Below are 19,144 nucleotides of genomic sequence, written 5' to 3' on the forward strand. Positions count from 1 at the left end.
GCGCCCGGAGGAAACCCACGCAGACACGGGGAGAACATGCAAACTCCACGCAGGGAGGACCCGGGAAGCGAACCCAGGTCCCCAGGTCTCTCAACTGCGAGGCAGCAGCGCTACCACTGCGCCACCGTGCCGCCCTATTAGATTACTAGTTTTATGCTTATTTTCTCATTTCTTTTAAAGTATATTTTTACATATAATATTACCTTTTCTTTTGTTCTTCTTGTTTGTAGTATGTGGTGTAGCATTCATTGTTTGGTTTTTCAGAAAGGTAACTTCGTTTTGCTTTTGAACCCAGTTGGAGTGGCGCACGTAACTCCATTGTAAATTACTTTACAATGACAAGAAAGGCTTTTCATTTCTATTCTATTCTTAGAACTGAGGCCTAACAGTTCAATTCTTGTTTCTCATAGTCTAACAGTCTTTTAGTTGCCTTTCTGCAATCTCCAAGTGGGATTTCATATGTCATTTGACTGCTCTGCCATAAAGCCCGGATTAGTAAAGTGTTTCAGTGGTGGTTGTTTGTTCGGAAGTTTCTCCCACATCCACATAGATTCTCTGGAGCATGGCCAGCATGACCATTGGGTTCTTGTTCATCTCTTTCTTAACAGGCTCATCTCCCCTGATTGTCCAGTTTGGCCGAGTGATCAGCTCCACCAAGAGTTGTAATTGTTCCAAACTTCTTCCTTTTTGGAATTATGGAGGCCACTGTGCTCCTGGGAATCTTGAGTGCATCAGGAAATTTTTTCAGCCTTCCCCTTGTCCCCCTCAACATAATCCATTCCCTAAGCTCTACAGGCAATTCCTTCAACCTCACGGCTTGGTTTTTGCTCTTTGTCAACCTTTGGTATTTCCTAATCAGTCCAATCAGTTCAATTGACTCCAAATAAAATGTCGAAACATCTCAATGATGATCCATAGAATGTGATGCACCTCAGCCGGATTTCAAGTGTCATAGCAAAGGGTCGGAATACTTGTGTCAGTGTGAGAATTCATTTTTTTTATTTTTAATAAATGTACAAAAGTTCGTAAATTTTACTTTTTGCTTTGTCATTCCGGGACATTACGTGTGTTATCTGATGTGGAAAAAAAAATAACATGAATTTAGCACAAGGCTGCGACATAACAAGACATGAACAAAGTGAAGGGGTCTGAATACTTTCTGAAGGTGCTGTACAGGTTCATGCACTGAAGTGAACAACCGTCAACGCAGAAAAATTCATTTGCATTAAATCAAGCAGACTGCTGCTGTCAAAAAGCAAAGATCATAACAATCAGTCAGTAGTCAGTAGTAATCACACCTCAACAATGCATTCTGGAAGAAGCCACAGTTTTTCCAAAATAACACCTCCACTTCTTAGGGTTTATGACCCCTTTCCTGGGTAATTCTTTGGAAGTATCTGACGCCTCTGCAACATACAACCCAGAAATCAGTGCGCTTTATGCATGCTAGGGGCTTGTCTAGTATATAATAGGACAGACCCCAACGCCTTCATATGCAAAATATGAAAAATCACTTTCAGAAAAAATATTTAAGAATGGTGTAAGGAATTCTGCTTTCATTGCAGCAAAGTGTCATATACCATTGCATGAAGTGCATAGCCAATGCACAATAAACTGCTGGAAAATTTTGTTACAGCTTTGCCAAGGGAAAAGACGCATTTGTGTAAGAACCATGAACAGAATTTCTATTTACAGTCTGCACTAAAAGTTGCTTTTGTTTAGAAATGAATTACTTATACTTACTGGAAGAATTCAAGGAATTGGGGTTATCAATTCATGTCTGGTAATAGTTTCAGATTTAAGGCTAGTGACAGAAACATTTGCCTTGAAGTGATGTGCATCGGCCATTAAATAAAACCAAATGGACGTTTAGCACCCAATTTACACTCTTTCTGCAATCTATAATTCACTGACAACTGTCAGGAGTTGACAAATGAGGCACTAGGGTTTTACAAGTGAAAGGTGCTGCATGCCATTTACTGTATACACATACTTTTCAATTAAAGCCACTTCAGCAGGGGGACTAGCAAAGTAAATGAAACATTCCAGCTCCATTTTATATTCATGTGAAGGAAAGGCATATATTAAATGAAAACATTGCTTTGTAGATGGTAGTCACCTCACTAATGCATGATTCAAAAATAAAATACTGTATATTTAACACTGTCTTCTTGTTTCCTTGTCTCCTTTCGGCTCCTCCTGTTAGGGGTTGCCACAGCGGATCATCTTCTTCCATCTCTTCCTGTCCTCTCTATCTTGTTCTGTCATACCCATCATCTGCATGTCCTCTCTCACCACATCCATAAACCTTCTCTTAGGCCTTTCTCTTTTCCTCTTGCCTGGCAGCTCTGTTGTTAACATTCTTCTCCCAATATACCCAGCATCTCTCCTCTGTACATGTCCAAACCAATGCAATCTCGCCTCTCTGACTTTGTCTCCCAACCGTCCAACTTGAGCTGACCCTCTAATGTACTCATTTCTAATCCTCGTCACACCCAATGCAAATCTTAGCACCTTTAACTCTGCTACCTCCAGCTCTGTCTCCTGCTTTCTGGTCAGTGCCACCGTCTCCAACCCATATAACATAGCTGGTTTCACTACCGTCCTGTAGACCTTCCCTTTCACTTTTGCTGATACCCATCTGTCACATATTACTCCTGACACTCTTCTCCATCCATTCCACCCTGCCTGCATTCTCTTTTTCACCTCTCTTCCACAATCCCTGTTACTCTGTACTGTTGATCCCAAGTATTTAAACTCATCCACCTTCACCAACTCTGCTCCTTTTATCCTCACCATTCCACTGATCTTCCTCTCATTCACACACATGTATTCTGTTTTCTCATTCCTCTCCTCTACAAAGCAGATCTCCACCTCTCCAGGGTCTCCTCAACCTGCTCCCTGCTCTCGCTACAGATCACAATATCATCAGCAAACATCATAGTCCACGGGGACTCCTGTCTAACCTCATCTGTAAACCTGTCCATCACCATTGCAAATAAGACTCAGAGCGGATCCCTGATGTAATCCCACCTCCTTGCATGTTGATCTGGCAAAATTTTACACCAGTAGCCCTTTCCCACGTAACCCTCCCCATTTATCCGGGCTTGGGACTGGCACAAAGAAACACATTGGTTTGTGCAATCCCTGTGGCCTGGTTATATTTAATACTGTAATAGTGTATATTTAATACTCAACGTTAATTTATCGATTGGGCCCAATACCCACTGCTTTGTTTGGTGTTTCGATTGCTCATGTGTATTTTCTCCTGGTAAAGCCAATTCTGTCTTATCTCTAAGGTGTGAGTTTTACTTCTAGTGGTGACTCGAAACAGAAACATGTCCACAAGATGAACATCTAAATGAGGCTGGTGTATGGAGAGAAACTTTACTCTTTGAAAAATAAGACACAATGACCACACAAAAAGACCAAATGAACAAAGACTAGAGCTTTGCAAATAAGATTTCATAATCAATATTGTGTAGACCCAGTGACAAACGTGGCACAGAGTGATCCACAATGCATGAAGACTTACATGGTAGACCAGCATTGCAGGGGCTGCATATTGTTAGGTTACTTGTCCGTTACATGTATAAACACCACTAGTCGTAACCAGGAATATCTGAAGCGCACCACAACTCTAAGCTCTAACACAGAAATCATAGTTAAAGAATGTAACAAAGTATTAAGTCTGAGGAATGGCAGACATAAAAACCTTAATATACAAAAGTAACCTGAGGTCAAAACATTGTTGCAAGCTACAGGAAAATGCATACTAAGACGATAATGGAGAAAATTCTTTTGAACTTTCTATCCACAATTTGGGGTGGCATTGAGGTGGCACTAAGGCATTCTGCTCACTTAACTCTTTTATGGCTCATATCAACATTTGTTGACATTTAGTCCTGAGAACTGATGTTGACAAAAGTCGATATCCAAGGGTAGAGGCCAAAAATGTCAACAAAACTCGCCATTATGTTATAGGCAGACTCTCTTTGCTATGGGAGAAATGCTAGACTTGTTCACTTGACGTCTAATCCCTGAATGTGTGTGAGCCGCAAAGAACAAACAGTGGCAAAAATGGCATTGACATCTGAGAAGAGGGCGAAGCGAATGCACAAAGCAAAACACTGTTGACAACGTTTTATGTATTATCATTGTGTCGGATTTTGATGTGAGGGATCGGGAGAGGGAGGAATCAGCATCAGCTGATTGGCCCCCAACTGATTGACCTCCAGCTAAGCACGTTCGTCCAGTTGATGTTCCTCTGGCAAAGTTTGTCTGGGAGGAATATCCAGACATTGATCCGTGGGAGGCAAGCAGGCTGCTAGACTTCACAATAAAGACGGCATGGCTTGCTGGTGAACTCAACGGAATGCCAGTCGCTCGACTACTTCATGCTGTTTTTTGAAGAGGCTGCCTTTTAGCTAATGCCTGATGCGATAAACAAATACGCCAAGCAATTTTCTGATTCCCATGCTGAGCCATGTGACAGGTAATATGTATGTGACATCACATAGTATAGACACTCATACAACATACCACACAGTGACATTTGTCATAAATTAAATATGTTTTGTTGATTAATGTGTGAAGCCATTGCTTTGTGTGCGAGTTTTTTTGGAAAAATGTTCAGCCCTGTGACTTAAAGGACGTTGCTCTGATGATGTCACACACTGCGACTTTTGGGGGTGCAGCCCTAACAACTGCAGTCATCTGTTGCAACTGAATCACAAAATGTCTGAAGCCAATACAAGATAACTTCATAATAACACAAAAATATAACTATAAAATATAATTACTAGCCTCAAACAAAACACAAATCTCTCTTTCTTAAACCCTACAATGTATACATAATAAATTCAAAATATAACAAATATGGGCTGCATGCTTCAATCATTGTTGGTGCTGTGATTGGCATTTGTTATTACATGTTTTAGTTAATTTTCAGTGATCCTGCAGATTATGGAGAGACAGTTCGACACTGGGTGCTGCCCTACAGCCATTACGTTCTCTTTATAATGCAATGATGACATCAAATATTTCCAATGCTTGTTTTGACAGGAATTATTTCTTCTTTTAATCAGTGTGAGTGTTTTCACCCAAGACATACTGTATACAGCAGCATCAGATAACACTTTTTTTTTACAAAATCTTCTAAAGGATATTCTGCTGCATTAGTTGATGGGAGGAATTCAGTATAAATATTATCACTAGTACAAAATGTGTTAGTAAAAGCGACATTCATTCATTAACAAGAGATAAATAGCTCTTTAGTCTGGCATCCAAAAACATGAGATACATGTTAAGTATTATTTGCATTTTGTGAATAGTAAAAAAAACATACATTGTGCTTTTCAAAAGCAGAACTGCTGTTCAAAGAATAAAAAGGAGAAAAATGAAAAAGCATACTGAAGGAATTTTTCAAAGAAAAAAATAAAACACAAACACAAACACACACTTGACTGGACTGTATCATTCAATCGGATACCAGTCCAGTGTTTTAAATAAATAAGAGCAAAAGCTGCCGGTGAAACGACAGGATGATTCATTTAAATTCCACTCCCTTCACAGTCTACCATTAGGTTGAACTAGTTTAAGGGTTTGAGGTCTGTATCTCAAAAAAATCTCAATCTAGGCATCGATTAAAGTGGTGGAAGAACAAAGAAAACTGCAAGCAAAACCAATAGGGTTCCATTACACTATGTGCCTGGACCCCTAATTATGGCTGTCATGAAACACTTGCATTGTTTTCTGACAAGGCATTAAACTATTCCAACAAAGCTAATGATGATGCCAGTGGGCATGGTGCTAATGGGCATATCATTAATGAAAGGAATTATATGAAAGGAGAGAAAGATGCGAGTTAGGATCCAAGTACCTGTGTCATCAGTGGCAATTACGGTCGTCAATGACAATTTAGAAATATATAAACATAGCAGTAGCCCACTGGCAATTGTCTGTTTAAAACAATGGATGTGGAAATAAATAAATGTATTCCATCATATATAGAACAAATTATTATTTTGGGCTATTTAATCATTTAAATTTCCATCTAATCTAAGAATATAGTGAAAATGCTGTAGATTACTTTGTGGAAAGACAGCCCCCAGGCACAGACAGACAGACACTGAATGTCTCAAAACACAAACTATTTATTGTCCTGCTCTAATCAGCCCAAACTCAGTCCCTTCTTTCTTCACTCTTCTTCTTCTTCTTCTTCTTCTTCTTCTCTTTCTGCCGCTTTAACTCCTCCACACACAAGCTTCGTCTCCTTCCTCCCGACTCCGACTCCTCTACTGGAGTGAGGCGGCCTCCTTTATAATATAGTGCTCCAGGTGCTTCCTGATAGTCTTCTGACGGCAGTTCCTGGTGTGGCGGAAGTGCCATGTGAGCACCCGGAAGCACTCCGGGTGTTCCTGGAATTACTTCTGGCAGCACTTCTGGTTGTGGCAGAAGTGCTGTATTCCAGGGCTTCTTAATACACCGGGCGCCCCCTGGCGGTGGCCACGGGCCCCAACAGCTCTTTTCCCGTGGCCCCCATGCAGACCAGGGCGGCTGCCCTCTCATGGCCCAGGAGAGGTATTGTCCCTCTCGTGGTCTTTCCAGGCGTCCCAACTGGGTAGGGTCCCCAGCCGTCTGCCACAACTTATAGCCCAAAACTGTAGTCATCTGTCACTCCCAAACAACATAAAGCAGTAAAACACAAGGGTATCAATAAAAATATTTAAGATATTGCTATGATGTTTGCAGAAAAACTGAATATGTTAAATTAATTTCAGCTTGGAATTTGGCTATTTATACAAATTGTTCCAAACAGCCACCAAATCTAAATGAGAGACCCAACACCTCAAAACGGCATCATTCTACTGTGACCCACAAAGCACAAAATGCACTAAAATCTGTGGAAAATATACTTTGTCATAATTAATACTTTGGATAGATCATCCTAAAGACATGTAATGGTAATATTTATTCAATTAGCAACAAGTTTTCTTCAATCTTCTCAAAACACTTTTCCTTATTTGAAATTACATTTAATTGATTTTGTAGTTTGTAGGTAGCTTTTGCAACATACTGTAAATAATTGTGTTCTGAGCCCTAATTCATTTAGGCCTGTCTAGATGTACAATAATGACAAACACCTACTGTACATACAGTGCACTCAAACTATTCACATTCTGCACATTTTATTGTAGATTTAATTTTAAATGGATACATTTGCTATTTTTGTCCATCAATCTACATGCAAAAACCTATAATGACAAAGTGATAACTTGTTTTTAGAAAGGTCACCAAATTTATTACAAAAACTGAAATATCTCATTTCTATAAGTACTCAGACCCTTCACTGTGGGCCCCCAAATTACACTTAATTGCTTTAATTCTCCTCGAGATGTGTTTAGAATTTGATTGGAGTTTACCTGTGCTAAACTGAACTGATTGGACCATTTAGAAAGGCACCCACCTGTGTGTATAAGGTTCCACATTTCACACTCCATGTGTGAACAAAAACTAAGCCATGAAGTGCAAGGGACTCTCTGTAGACCTCTGTGATCAAATTGTGATGAGGCAGAGATAATGGCAAGTGGTTTAAACCACTTCTAAAGATCTGAGTGTTTCCAGGAGCACAGTGTCTTCAATAATTGTGAAATGGATTTGAAATGACCAAAGTCTGAAGTTATCAGGACTCTTCCAGAGTTAGCTGTTCAGCCAAATTGAGTACCTAGGCAAGAAGTGTGATGGTCAGGGAGGTGAATAAGAAACCAATGGTAACTATAACATAGCCTCAGTAGACCACTGCTGAGATGGGAGAATCATCAATGTGTGTCTTTCTGCTAGCTTAAGAGTGAGGAGACCAGTTCAATTAAGGGGAAATGCATTTAGGACTGAAGCCAGGAAATACTTCTTTATTCAAAGTGTTGTGGGAATCTAGAAGAAACTACCAAGACATAGAGCTGAAGCAGAAACTTTGAGATGTATCTGGATGAGATGTTGGTACAGCTTAGCTATTAGTGAATCAAACGAGGTTGATGAACTGAATAGTCTCCTTTAGTATGTCAGATTTCTTATGTCCGTGATCATCTTGATTATTCAAGTGTTTCCTTTACTACATTAATTACCTGCAAGTACATTAATGGGGAACGGTACCTTGTAATAGCAAAAAGTACTCTTTCATGTTGCAGCTTTGAGAAAATTGCAGGATGAAATGATGCGGCCATTTTCATACAAATCATCAGGGAAGTGCGCAATGATGACGTCACTGGCCTAGAATTGAGCTGGTAGAAGAACTTACATTGCTCAAATCCAGGAGAACCCACATGAAAGAGTTCTTTTTACTATTAAAAGATAGAAAGATGTGACTGTTCCCCTTTAAGAAGGTTTCATGTCTTCAAATGAATACTGTAATTAAGAATATATAAAGAAACAATAATTGTGCAATTTCTAATTTACAGTGCCTGTGTTGGAGCTCGAGATCCATATTGTGGATGGGATCTAGTACTGAGGAAATGCACGACTCTGGAAGAGAGTCTGAGTATGAGTCAGTGGGAACAGAGTATTACTGACTGCCCCGTAAGTACCCCTTCATCATGCACAGACCGCTTATACCAATGAAAAATATTTTAAGGCAAAAATATAATCTGAACAGTGACATAAATCTGATTACATAAAGATGTTGGGTGAGGATGTATAGTCTGTGTATCCAAGAATGGAAAATTTTGAGATATGCTGCTATTTTTATATATCTAATACGTTTTGTTTCTTATTTTCCATGCTTGGTATATGAGTTGGCTTCTTAAACATTACTCTCTCTCTCTCTCTCTCTATATATATATATATATATATATATATATATATATATATATATATACTGTATATGATGTGTGCGTGTGTGTATGTATATATGTGTGTATATTTAGCTGTATGTATATATATATATATATATATATATATATATATATATATATATATATATGTGTGTGTATGTATGTATGTATGTATGTATGCATGTACTGTATATAAGTATATGTACCGGTATGTATGTTTACTTATATATGTTCTGGGGGCCAGCTGGGGTCCTTACCCACCCAGGACGCCTCTATAATGGAAGGACTAGTGGAAAGAGTGTGCCCAAGGCATTATCTTCCCCAGAATGCTAGAGGGCAGCTCTACTGGACTGCTGTGGCACCACAGATTCCCACAGGGTTTCATGGGAGTTGGAGTTTGGAATTCCTTCAGTGTCCTAATGGTAAACTTCCTTAGCTTATCCTTAGTCATGTTAACATGCTCATTGGCTAATCGAGAAGCCTCTTTGTAATTGGATTCCTGTTATTCTGTTTACACGCATTGTAAAAAGTTCAAAAATGGCCAAGATGAAAGAGCTTTCTCAAGAAACACGTCAGTCTGTTGTTTTTGGTTTGTTTTGTTTTGTTTTTTCTTTGCAGAATGAAGATTATCCTATATGAAACATTGCCAATGTTATCTAAAGGTTCCAAAACAGTTCAACAGATAAAATATATTTGGCACAAATTTATATCTAAAGGAAAACTTCTTATTTATAAATTCTTAATGAGAACAAATGTAATAGTATTATTATTATCTCATTATTCCCTTAGAGCAGAATATCTTAATTACACAGGACAGGCCTATCCTGAATACTCCTAAATTCTCACAGGACTAATAAAGCATGCAAGCATACATTTTTTTTTATTCTTATGCTACGTTGTGTCATCTTGGGGTGGGGGAGGGGGTGAAAATCTACATATATGTGATCAAATATTTTGTGTTTATATTTGAAATTAATTTAGGCCACTTTATTGAGATCTGTTGTTGCTTTGACATTAAAGACTCTTCTTTTCCTCAGATTGTCAAAGCTTTTTTCACAGTGAATAGTCTGTATTCATCTGTGACCTTGTCCATTGAATATTTTTCTGGAAATCTGCTGTGCAGTGGGCTTAGATGAACTTTTCTTTCCCAGTGCCCTGTGATGTTTTTGCAAGGCCAATATGACATCACAGAGCTTTAGCAGCCTTGTGCAGCTCCTTCATACATGCACTCTGTAAGAGTGTTGCTGGTCTGCTTCAGGTATGCAAGGTGTCAGGACCCAATTATTATTCCAGCCTCCCACCCCACATAAAAAAAGAAAACATAACACTTGCAGTATTTTCATTTGAGCTCAATGAGAATAACATGAATACCGCTACTGGATATACTTGTATAATAGTGAGCCCTGTGCACTGCAGCACCGCATGGCTAATTTCCCTGCATAATTAGCCATATGATGCACAACAAGTCAAAAGAAGCCTTAAAAGGAGCCCTTCCCCTAACTGAGCAAGAAAACACATGTGACCCTGTGACATAATAATAAAAACAAACAATGCATTTCTTCTTTGTTTATGGAAAGAAAAAGAGCAAAGTATCTGCACAGATACATGTGAAACAATAAATGCTCAGAATTGCGACTTCAAACAGTGGAACAATCCAGTCCCACATCTCTGCTTTGGGTACCCCAGAATTGGAACTCTGTGAACGCAATCATATATGTATATACTGTATATATTTTTGCTTACTGCTAGTTTGTGGCCATTTGATGAATTTTGATTGTGGTTCCATGTGTGTCTTTTGTCGTTTGAAGCACAGCGTCACAATGGTTAGCACTCAGATCACATTTTTGGCCACAGCATAGTTTGCAGATACTTTCATAGCCCTCTGAAACACATAAAAGACCACTGCACTATTATAATCCAGTCACAACTGATTCAGTTCCTCCTTCCCCATTGTCTTCCATGCATTTTGCCAAGTTTGTAAAAGTTCCTGAACATTTCTGTGATTTTGCCAAACTCACAGCAAATCAAACCCCCTTTTTTATCATTGTCAAAAAAGCTAAATAAAATCCAGTGGGATTCACGGTTGGATAACAATCAAATGCAAAAGCTTCCCGGCGAAGAATACTTCTTATAGGCACCATGTTACACACAGGATGAATGGCACATAAGCGTCTCACGTATAGTGACTTGCAAAACTAAGAGTCTTAGAGAACTAAATAGTACCTTTATTATTTTAAAAGTTTATATTTTTTGGCATCATTGTTTCTGCATTAAACAATGAGTCACTACTTTAACAAGAAAAATTGTGCAAAATAGTGGTCTGATATATATTACATAATAAGGATATAGGATATTAAATCTTAAAAAGAAACGCACACAAACTGCCTACAAGTGGTAAAAATGAAGAGCAGGCCAGCATTCATATAAGAAAAGCAGCTTAAGCTGTGGCCAAGAGTTACTAAGCTAAGAGCAACACTCCTCATAAATTAAGTGCCGCCAAGTGAATCCAGGAAAGCCTCGGTAAATGAATCTCTGAGCTAATCTTAAGTCACAGCAGTGTTAATGTCTTACTTTCTTATATAGAAGTAAGCTGAAATGTATTTCATCTGGATGAATCTTAAACAGTAAAACGGGCTGTAATTGAATTTTTGGATCCCTGTGAAATATTTTTAACTTTAAGGCAGCTATTTTTCGCCCTACTTTAAGAGATGGTTGAAATAGTGGACAATAGGGCTCATATCTTGTGTTAGTGCCAACATGTAATTGCTCGTTCTTCTCCCTCTACTTCTGTTTAAATATATATGTATAATAATTCAATTTACATGAAGACAGACATCATGTAATTTCAGTATATGTATTTTGCAGTGTATGGTTTTACAGATTACACAATCATTGGACAACACTTTATGCTTATATTCACTTTAGGCATGTATTATTAGAATATAAATACACTCAGTGAACAAATTATTAGTAATACATGTACAACTCAATATTCGTGCAACTATCTAATCAGCCAATCATGTGGCAGCAGCACAATGCATAAAAGCATGCAAACACAGGTCAGAAGCTACAGTTAATGTTCACACTAAGCAAACTCACAGGTGGCGCAGTGGTAGTGCTGCTGCTTTGCAGTAAGGAGACTGTGGAAGATTGTGGGTTCACTTCCCGATTCCTCCCTGTGTGGATAGCGCTTTGAGTACTAAGAAAAGCGCTATATAAATGTAATGAATTATTATTATTAATGTGATATCAGTGATTTGGACTGTAGCATCATTGTTGGTGCCAGATGGTCTGGTTTGAGTTTTTTTTGTAACTGCTGGGATTTTGATCCACCACAATCTCTAGAGTTTACTCAGAATAGTGAGACAAACAAAAAGCATCCAGTGATCAGAAGTTCTGTGGATAAAAACACCTTCTTAATGAGATGGGTCAGAGGAGAATGGCCAGACTGGTAGATAGGCTACGATAACTTGGATGACCACAAATGATCTACTTTGTACAACTATGATGAGGAGAAAACTGCACAACATGTTGAACCTGGAGTCAGATGGGTTTACAACAACAGAAGACCACGTCAGGTTCTACTCTTGTCAACCAAGAACATAAAGCTGAGACTTCAGTGGGAACAGGCTCACCAAAACTGAACAGCTGACGCCTGGAGAAACATAGACTGGTCTGATGAGTCTCGATTTCTGCTGAGGCACACGGATGGTAGGGTCAGAATTTGGCGTCAATGGCACACAACCTGTCTTGTGTCAACAGTCCCAGAAGGTGGTGGTGGTGGTGGTGTAATAGTGTGAGAAAAGTTTTCTTGGCACCCTTTGATCCTGTCAATACTAATCAGTAATCACTTGAATACCACAGCCTATTTGAGTATTGTTGCTGACCGTGCACATCCCTTCGTGGCCACAATTTACCCATCTTCTAATTGATACTTCCACCATTATAATGCACCATGTCACAAAGTAAAAGTCATCTCATATTGGTTACATGAACATGACAATGCGCTCATTATTCTTCAGTGGCCTTCCTAGTCACTGGGTCTGAATCCAATAGAACATCTTCATGATGTGATAGAATAGGAGATTCATAGCCTGAATGTGCAGCTGACAATTCTGCAATAAATGTCATGATTCAATCATGACAACATAGACCAGAATCTCAAAGGAATGTTTTCAACATCTTATGGAATCCATATTATGACTCTTTGTACTCACCATCCATCATTAGTACCAATTCAAGTTTATTGAGGACCTTGGATTGGCCCTGCCATGGTCACTTGTGGCCTCTGGCAAAGCACAAGAAAACGATCAAACTTGACTGTCTAGAGGAAATAAAAGTTGTAACAAGGTTTCCATAGGTGAACCTGCAGGAGTGTCATTACTAAACCTTGAGGGTGTAAGAACAGAGGACCAGCCTGTCTACTCGACCTAGCCTCCTCCTGCCGGTCTTGACTCAGTTCACCCCCACCACTTGGGGGGATCGGGTTTGGGTTAGGTGGGAGACGCACATGGAACAGGATGCATGGTGATGAACTTTGTCGATTTAAAGTGCACAAAATGATGTGTTTATGGTAACAAGTAGCTTTGGTTTCTGCAGGAATTTTCAGGAGCATAGCCCTCGCAGATAATGAGAATGGGACTGTAAATATAATCAATGTGATTTACATAGCATATGAATTATTTTAGGGCAGAAAATTACAATTTTATGTTTTTGGGATATGTCATTGTAAGAATGGATTTTTTTGTCCATGTCCAAGCTCTGTCACAGACTACAACAAGTTTCCCAGTAAGATTTATATCTATTTTGCTGTCTTTCTATATTTTAAAGCAGAAGGTATCTAATAATGCCGTCATCCAAAATCCTGTTTGTTTGTCCATAATTCTCATTCTACAGATTTTTAGTTAATTTAAAATTTAGAAGAGGCTGTACTCAAACTCCAGGATTAGAGGAAGCTGAAGCCTAAGCTATTAAAAATGGTTCTAAGACAGGAACTATCTCTAAATGGGAGGACAGTTCATCACACATAATAACTAGCTACACACTTGAACTTAGACTGAGCCAATTTAGAGTCCAACTAGCATTCACAGGGTTTAATGAGCATGACGAGAACATGCACAATTCACACAGGTTGTTATTCATTTGTGAAACAATGGACTATGAGGCAGCAGCCATGTGATGCACATTCCACAATGTTAACGCAAAAAGGTTCTTCTGTAATTCAATAAGGTACACCTAAGGATATTGTTTGCTGCATTGGAGACACCTTTGTGTGCCACCCTAACCCAGAACAGAATGATAAAACATTATTCTTTATTACACTTAAAGGATTTATTATACAAAATTAACAAAAAAAGAGAGAGAAACATAATTGTAATTAATAACAGTTAAATATGCAAATTCCTCCCTGTACTACTGGGACTAGGCTGTCTAAATGGTTTTAGACTCTGTCTTTTAGGTGGGGTTGTTTGTCCACAGGCTCACCATCCAAAACACATTACACAGACATTGCTCATTCACCTCCAGATTCTTATATACCTGGAAACACTACCTCCGTAACAAGTTGAGTCCTGGTCCAGTTGTCCTCCAGACTCAGAATAAGTATATAAATAATGTCTTTGCATCCTATGAACAATTGCACCCCAAATTTCATTTCCCATCAACACAATTGTTCCACTATCTACAAATTAGAAACTTTGCTAAACAAAATCTGCCCAGTTTTCCTCATCTCCCACCTACTTCTATTCCAGAAGAGATAATGATCAGTCATGAAGACGCAGACAACATTTCTATAATATATAAAACCATTTTAAAGTCCCTTCCTTTTAAAGATCCCAGAGTACAGTGGCAAAAGAGATCTCTCACTCATCATTTCAGAAAAGGAGTGGAAGGCAGCCATGCACAGAATTCACTCGAGCACCATATGTGCAAAACATTCAATTATTCAACTTAAAATCTTTTATCAAGCACATCTGTCTCATTTGAAATTGTCCAAGATGTTTCCAGGGCAAGATTCAACCGGCGAACGTTGCAAGCAAGCTCCAGCGTCACTGGGTCACATGTTTTGGGCCTGCACCAAGTTAACATCATTTTTCAGACAGCCTGGGGGTCACAATCCCTCCTAATCCACTAACAGCTGTGTTTGGTTGACTTCCAGTTGGGCTTAAAGTGGAGAAGGACAAACAAACTGTAATTGTCCTTACTTTACTATTGGCATGTAGACTTATCTTGCTCAGCTGGAAGAATCCCAACACACCTCTGTTAAGTCAGTGGGTAACTAATAATGTTATATACTGTTTGAAACTGGAAAAAATCTAATCTCACTTAAGGATCTGTTCAAAACTCTTTTAAAACCTGGCTGGGTCCAATCAATAATATTTTAGAATAAGCATTTATAATGGGGGAAAAGACTCCTTTTCTCTCTTTACTACTCTTAATAGTCAATCATAGATTGGTTGGGCAGAGTTGTTGGGTACATGACTGGTAATCATGTGAGCACACCACAAGCTTTTCACTGGCTAAGGATTATGTACATGACACGTGGTGACTGAAAATCACTGGAAAGTTGAGTCATTTAACACGGCCATTGTAGATCTCTCTCTCATACCACAGCCTTCTTACTCAAAACAAGATTCTTCTATTCAAACATATGGAATAAACCATTCCCTAGTGACTTTTGTCTGCACTATTCTTGAGGTAGAAAATTACTCTAAGAACTGTGTTTCTGATACAGATATGAGCAATAATGGAGCACCACAAGGAATAGTCCGATCTCCTTTTCTCGTCATTCTGTACACCTCCGAATACAAATATAACAGCAGGTCATGTCACTTACAGAAATTCTCAGATGATTCTGCACTCATGTGGTGTATTGATAAAGAGCACGAGACAGAGGAGAAGAGTCAGGTGGAGAACTTTGCTTCTTGGTGTAAAGAGAATTGTCTGTTACTTAACATCAGCAAAACCAAGGAACTGGTTCTAGATTTTCATCGCATCGCTATGTCTGGTCACTACTCAGAGAGTGAATGTAGAGGTGGTCCACTCCTACAAGTATATGAGGTCCACATCGATGATAGGTTAGACTTGTCTCATAATATAGAGGACCTATATATTCCTTAGTAGACTGCAGTTCATTAACGTGGGAAGTGACATACGTTACATGTTCTACAACTCTGTGATGACAAGTGCAATTTGCTGTGCAGTGGTGTGCTGGGCTGCTAACATCACTTCAAGAGAGGACCGCCAAACAAATAAGCTAATTAAAATGGCAAGCTCAGTTATGAGACACACTCTGGACACCCTGGAGGTAGTAGAAGAGAAGAAAATTAAAAAGAAACTGAGTGCCATTATGAACAATGCTGCACATCCTCTGACACACTGACACTGAGGACTTTCAGCCAACTAATTATTAGCAGAATTGTGTCAAGAAATGTGATTGAGGGCTCCTTTATACAACACCACACTGGGACTGTGACAGCCAAGTCAGAAGTTTTCTTTCTTTTAATTTTCTTCCTTTCAGTCATTCTTGTCTGTGTTTATTTATTCATTTATCTATCTATATACTTATTTATTTAAGTAGCTTCTATAAAAAGCCAAAGTCAATCTATCTATCTATCTATCTATCTATCTATCTATCTATCTATCTATCTATCTATCTATCTATCTATCTATCTATCTATCTATCTATCTATCTATCTATCTATCTATCTATCTATCTATCTATCTATCTATCTATCTATCTATCTATCTATCTGTCAAGATATGGACTCTATCAAGTCTTGGTGTGATAGTTCCCATTCTCTGCCTCTTCTGTCCCAGTCGTAAAGTGAATGAAAATTAGTTAATCTGAAAGTTTACTATTTTCTGCATCTTTTACCCAAGTTTCAACATAAGTAAGAATTTGTGAGTTTCTGGCATAAACTAAAATTTACCTCCCCAACCTGGAGACAGTGGGAACATGAAACAGTGGCGTAGTGTAAGTGTTCTGACTGGGTGACTGGATGAGTTATTAGGACAAATTACAATAATATTAGCTAAGCAAACAGGCTCAATGATCTTATGCTTCATTGTTCTCAAGGTCTAGCTTTTATTGCTATGACAAATAACCGCAAATAAAATTTAATAATAAAGAAATATATACAGGTAAAGTGCTTAGAACAGAGTAGTAATTAATAATGTGACTCTGTTCAATAGCTATATATATTTAGCACACTGACCGATTTATAAATGTACTTTCCCAGATGACTTCCATGGCTGTAGATTTTTCATTCCTACATACTCTTAAATATGTCTTAAATGATCTACAGCATTCATTCATCATCTTACCAATTAATGTAAATCAAAGTGGACAAGAATTATGAAAGGAATTATTGGTAAGGACATTCTGGCTTCCTCCTTGCTACACTTGATTCATGGTAAATTTATAAATTACACGCTGTTTTATTCTTTGCTTCAGTACAAAACGTGCTTTGATAAATACAACACAGTGCAAGTTATATATATACAGTACTGAGCAAAAGTTTTAGGCAGGTGTGAAAAAATGCTGTAAACAAAGAATGCTTTCAAAAATGGAAGTGTTAATCATTTATTTTCATCAATCAACAAAATGCAGTGAATGAACAAAAGAGAAATCTAAATTAAAATCAATATTTGGTCTGACCACCCTTTGCCTTCAAAACGGCATCAATTCTTCTAGGTACACTTGCACACAGTTTTTGAAGGAACTCGGCTGGTAGGTTGTTCCAGACATCTTGGAGAACTAAACACAGATCTTCTGTAGATGTAGGCTTCCTCATATCCTTCTGTCTCTTCATGTAATCCCAGACACACTTGATGATGTTGAGATCAGGGCTCTGTGGGGGCCATACAATCACTTCCAGGACTTCTTGTTCTTCTTTACACTGAAGATAGTTCTTAATGACTTTGGCTGTATGTTTGGGGTCATTGTCCTGCTGCAGAATAAATTTGGGGCCAATCATACGCCTCCCTGATGGTATTGCATGATGGATAAGTATCTGCTGTATTTCTCAGCATTGAGAACACCATTAATCCTGACCAAATCTCAACTCCATTTGCAGAAATGCAGCCCCAAACGTTCAAGGAACCTCACCATGCTTCACTGTTGCCTGCAGACACTCATTATTGTACCACTCTCCAGCCCTTCGATGAACAAACTGCCTTCTGCTACAGCCAAATATTTCACATTTTGACTCATCAGTTCAGAGCACCTGCTGCCATTTTTCTGCACCCCAGTTCCTATGTTTTCGTGCAATACTTGAGTCGCTTGGCCTTGTTTCCACGTCGGAGGTATGGCTTTTTGGCTGTAACTCTTCCATGAAGACCACTTCTGGTCAGACTTTTCCGGACAGTAGATGGGTGTACCTGGGTCCCACTGGTTTCTGCCAGTTCTGAGCTGATCACACTGCTGGACATCTTCTGATTTCGAAGGGTAATAAGCTTGATGTGCCTTTCATCTGCTGCACTAAGTTTCCTTGGCCGACCACTGCGTCTACGATCCTCAATGTTGCCCGTTTCTTTGTGCTTCTTCAAAAAGAGCTTGAACAGCACATCTTGAAACCCCAGTCTGCTTTGAAATCTTTGTCTGGGAGAGACCTTGCTGATGCAGTATATCTATCTTGTGTCTTGTTGCTGTGCTCAATCTTGCCATGACATGAAACTGTCTTCCCACAACCTCACCTTGGTAGCAGAGTTTGGCCTGTTCCTCATCCAGTTTTAAGCCTCCTACTCAGCTGTTTCTGTTCAGTTAATGACTGTGTTTCAACCTACATGTGACGTTGATGATCATTAGCACCTGTTTGGTAGAATTGGTTGAAAAGACACCTGACTAGAATCCTACAAAATCCCTGACTTTGTACAAGTGTGCCTATAAGAATTGATGCTGGTTTGAAGGCAAAAGGTAGTAACACCAAATATTGATTTGATTTAGATTTTTCTTTTGTTCGATCACTTTGCATTTTGTAAATTGATAACAATAAACAATCATTATTTATATTTTTGAAAGCATTCTTTGTTTATATGCATCATCCTCAGTTTTTCATTGCATGGATTCCACAAGATGTTGCAAACATTCCTTTGAGATTCTGGTCCATGCTGACCTAATTGCATCGTGCAATTTCTGAAGATTTGTCAGCTGCACGTTGATGCTTCACATCTTCATTTCTACCACATCATGAAGGTGTTGTGTTCGATTCTGATCTAGTGACTGGGAAGGCCACAGAAGAGCACTGAACTCATCATCATAGTCATGAAACCAGTTTGAGAAGACCTTTGTGCTGTGGCATGGTGTGTTATCATGC

At 38.8% G+C, this 19,144-nt stretch overlaps 1 protein-coding gene across 3 annotated transcripts in view; it reads left to right on the plus strand.

Moving 5' to 3' along the window:
* The window catches only part of sema5a (sema domain, seven thrombospondin repeats (type 1 and type 1-like), transmembrane domain (TM) and short cytoplasmic domain, (semaphorin) 5A), an 857,644-nt gene that overhangs the window by 646,920 nt on the left and 191,580 nt on the right, over positions 1-19,144 (plus strand). For all 3 annotated transcript variants that reach the window (XR_007935331.1, XR_007935332.1, XM_028803411.2), the window contains exon 12: positions 8,457-8,574. Coding sequence is in view for 1 of the 3 variants with exons in the window: in XM_028803411.2 (XP_028659244.2) it covers positions 8,457-8,574 (118 nt within the window). In the remaining 2 variants the exon portion in view is untranslated. The remainder of the gene's footprint in view (positions 1-8,456; positions 8,575-19,144) is intronic.

Source organism: Erpetoichthys calabaricus, chromosome 6 (genome assembly GCF_900747795.2).
Source record: "Erpetoichthys calabaricus chromosome 6, fErpCal1.3, whole genome shotgun sequence".
Lineage (NCBI taxonomy): Eukaryota > Metazoa > Chordata > Cladistia > Polypteriformes > Polypteridae > Erpetoichthys > Erpetoichthys calabaricus.